Raw genomic sequence first — 3,580 nt, forward strand, 5'->3', positions numbered from 1 at the left:
TTCCCTTTAATTCAAGCATGCTTCCAGAGATCAAGAACACTGCAGAGGGGACGTGGACTTTTCCTTCTTGTAACTTTTTCATGTATTTTAGTCTATATTCTGTTTATTATGAAACAAATGCTTCATATTTACTACTTTATGATACTTTATAGTCATTAGGAAGGTGTGTAGCAGGGGAAAACCATAAATTATCCAAGATAGCCCTCAGTCAGTAACAGTCAACAAACAGTCAACCACCATACCCTTCGCGTAGGAGCATACATTTACATTTTCTAACAAGAAATCTATAGTTTGATCCCCTATCAATTACATAATTACTATCTTAGTGAACGTGAAAACATAAAATGTAAGGGTATAAAGTCAGGAACTAGATTTGAAAGTGATCTCTACTTGTCAGACATTCAAGTCTTCAGCAGTCGTCTGAGAGAATCCTCACTTAAATCCCCCCCAAACCCTAAATGTCATAACCTGTGGGCCTTTATCCAGCAAACCCTCACTGGCAACTGCAATAGGTGTCAAAATTATGTTTGTGGTCTTATTCGTGATGGTGCTGGTGTGTGTGTGTGTGTGTGTGTGTGTGTGTGTGTGTGTGTGTGTGTGTGTGTGTGTGTGTGTATGTGTGTGTGAGTGTGGGTGTGTGTGCGTGTATGCATGTTTGCGTGTGTGTGTGTGTGTGTGTGTGTGTGTGTGTGTGTGTGTGTGTGTGTGTGTGTGTGTGTGTGTGTGTGTGTGTGAAGAGAGGAGAGGTGTTGGGGGGGTTTAGGGTGGTCACACCTCCGTGCTGATGGCTCGGGTGTTGGTATAGAAATCAGGAGGCCGACCTCGCTGGTTCCCCCTCAGCAGGGAGCCTCGGACTGCGGGCAGCGGCATCGCCAGAGCCTGGTTCTCATAGTGTGTCGGCATGTAGGTGATGCGCTCGCCACCGTTGCGCATCTCATCAGTGGTGCGGATGTAGAAGGGGGAGTCATAGGGTGAGCAAGTGGGGCAGTAACTGCGTTGCCCCCCTGTGGGTTTGGTGTGGTCGGAGGATCCGGGCAGCTCTGGTGGCGACATGGACAACGGGGTGACGATCGATCCGTCCAGGCCGGAGACACTGCATGCATTGCAGGCAAAGTGTTGCTGGGAGATGGAGCCGCTGTCAGACCCATTCTTCTTACAGCAGTAGTACTGCAGACAGAGAGAAGTCCAATGTTTTTAATACATGTCTCCTCCTCAGGGACAGTTAGTGTATGTTTGTGGGCCTGTGGGAGTATGTAGGTGTGTGTATGTTTGTGTGTATGGGTGTGTATGTCTGTGCCTATGGCTATGTATGTGCGTAAGTGTGTATGTCTTGTCATGTTTTGTTTTGTTCTGGTTTTATTTTCTATGAGGCTACTAAAAAGTATGAAAAGTGCTTTATAAATAAAGTCGATTTTATTTATTTTTATATTTTTACAATATAATCAAAATGCTTCAAGAATGTAGCATATTAAAATGGCACCCATTTCTACAATATTCCCTAAACAAGAAAAATAAGTTTTCAAGGGTTATTCAAGATTTTAAGTTTACTAAGACAAAACTAATATACTAATGTTTGAACTGTCTAAAGTACTGTGAACTACTAATTCTTACTCCATATTAAAAATGTCTATATAATCTCTTGCTGCCATGTATTATATGATTCGATGACCATTTGTGATTTGAAACAATGTTGACATATTGCTCTTCTTCTCTCCTGTAAGATGATGTGATAATACAATGTGCCAGAGTGATTTAAACCTATTTAAAACACTCTGAGGCATACCTGGAGTCTACAGTAACAGAGCACAGCTATGATACACAAAAGTATCACTGTGGCCAGTATTCCTCCGGTTATGACAACAGTTCCAGCTGTCATCCGACCAGCTCTCCATCAAACTCTGACACACACACGGGCAAAGGAAGTGACATCATTAACATGAGCGTCTCACTGCACAGTCAATATGAGGTTTAATCAAATCACGCAAAGGTCAGCGTCACGGTAAACACAGCTGCAATGTGTCGGAATATATTCTCCATGTAAGTTAATTAATAGACAAAACTCAAATGGTCATTCTATAATTATGTGGAGAGAATTAGGTAGATGACAAGCAAAATGTAAACTATAATATGATAGAAACGGAGAGCTATTATAAAGATGTTTTTTTATTTATTAATCTTAATTACATTTACTGTTTAATTACATCCTAATACCCTCATAACCAAACTGCAACTCACGTTCTTGCAGCTGAAAATACACTTATCTTATCTAATCTTATCTAATTATAAACATATAGGGAATTTTTTTAACTTCTGAAAATCAAGTTCTGAAAAACATGAATTTCAAACAAAACAGAGATCAAAATGTTATAAAATTCATACATAAATCATATTCTGCTTAGCCAACACACAGTGTGCAAGTTTAGATAAACAGAACAAAATGAAAATGAATTTGCCACGTGGCATAAGTCTAACAGAGTAAACCTGGTTGTGATAGTTGTTGTTTATACTCACGTTCAGCAAAGTTGCTTAACACCTGCAGAGAAATAACAGAGGCATTACATTAAACCCAGTGGTGGGAAGTTACAAAGTTTATCAACTCAAGTTCTATACTTATGTCCAGTTTTGAGGTACTTTATTTGAGAACTTACATTTGATGCTACTTTATACTTTAATGTTACTCCATTACATTTATTTGACAGCTTTAGTTATTTTGCAGATATTATTAATGCAAAATTTTATTCAACTAGTAAATTATTAGATTAATATAGATTAAACCACCCATATATATATATATATATATATGTAAAGTACTTCAAATGAGCTCCACGGTATGGGTAAGGGGTTATGTTGTGTCGTGGGTGGATGTTGGAGAAAAAATCAAAAATGATCTTGCTGTGCAGTGATTGTCTTATACATGCTTTGTCAATAATACAAAGACCATTGAAAGACAGAAATTAGCTCCACTGTTACCAGCTACAACATTAGAGTGATGTCAATGCATCACTAACAATAATCCAGTGATTTACATGATTCTGGAATCTTTTACTTTTAAATATGTAAATATGACAGACAGACAGATACTGTAGACAGACTTACATCAGAAGAGTGTTCGAAGGATGTAAGGGTGAAGAGAAGTCAAATCGGAGGTCAAAGGTGAGAGGTCACACCACTGGATAGCCACACTGTATGAGCATCTCGAAGGAGAGACAAATTGGAAGAAATAGGAAGTATTACACACTTTTCTCCACAAGGTGGCACACAAAGAACATAACATTATTTCTCACAGACACACAAAACATACAGTGCTGGCACCAGATATGCCTTGGAATGACTAGGATGACTAGGAGTGAAGAAAAAGAGAAGAAAAAAATAAAGGAAACTAGCAGCAAAGTAAAAAGAAAAGGAGAAAGGAAAGAAAGTTAATTTTGTAACACAAAAAAGTACAAGGCCTATATACAGTAAGCATGCACCCACACACAAACTCAAATTACATTGCATACATACAGTACTGTACAGTGGGTGCACAAAATAATAGCAACACCTGTTCTTAGAGTGTAACCGTCTAAATTCAGGCTCTTCA

General features: G+C 38.6%; 1 protein-coding gene across 1 annotated transcript; it reads right to left on the bottom strand.

The window, feature by feature from the left end:
* Positions 1-768: 768 nt before the first annotated feature.
* LOC310945509 (protein FAM163A-like) lies at positions 769-3,185 on the bottom strand (the record flags this gene model as incomplete). Its single annotated transcript, XM_083911625.1, has 4 exons — positions 3,097-3,185; positions 2,512-2,533; positions 1,784-1,898; positions 769-1,167 (listed from the first exon to the last, which is right to left on the bottom strand). The coding sequence occupies exons 3-4, from the start codon at positions 1,874-1,876 to the stop codon at positions 769-771; spliced, it is 492 nt and encodes a 163-aa protein (XP_083767751.1). The 5' UTR covers positions 1,877-1,898; positions 2,512-2,533; positions 3,097-3,185.
* Between the last annotated feature and the right edge of the window lie 395 nt (positions 3,186-3,580).

The sequence above is a fragment of the Echiichthys vipera genome (assembly GCF_963691815.1).
Source record: "Echiichthys vipera genome assembly, chromosome: 3".
In the NCBI taxonomy this organism is placed as follows: domain Eukaryota; kingdom Metazoa; phylum Chordata; class Actinopteri; order Perciformes; family Trachinidae; genus Echiichthys; species Echiichthys vipera.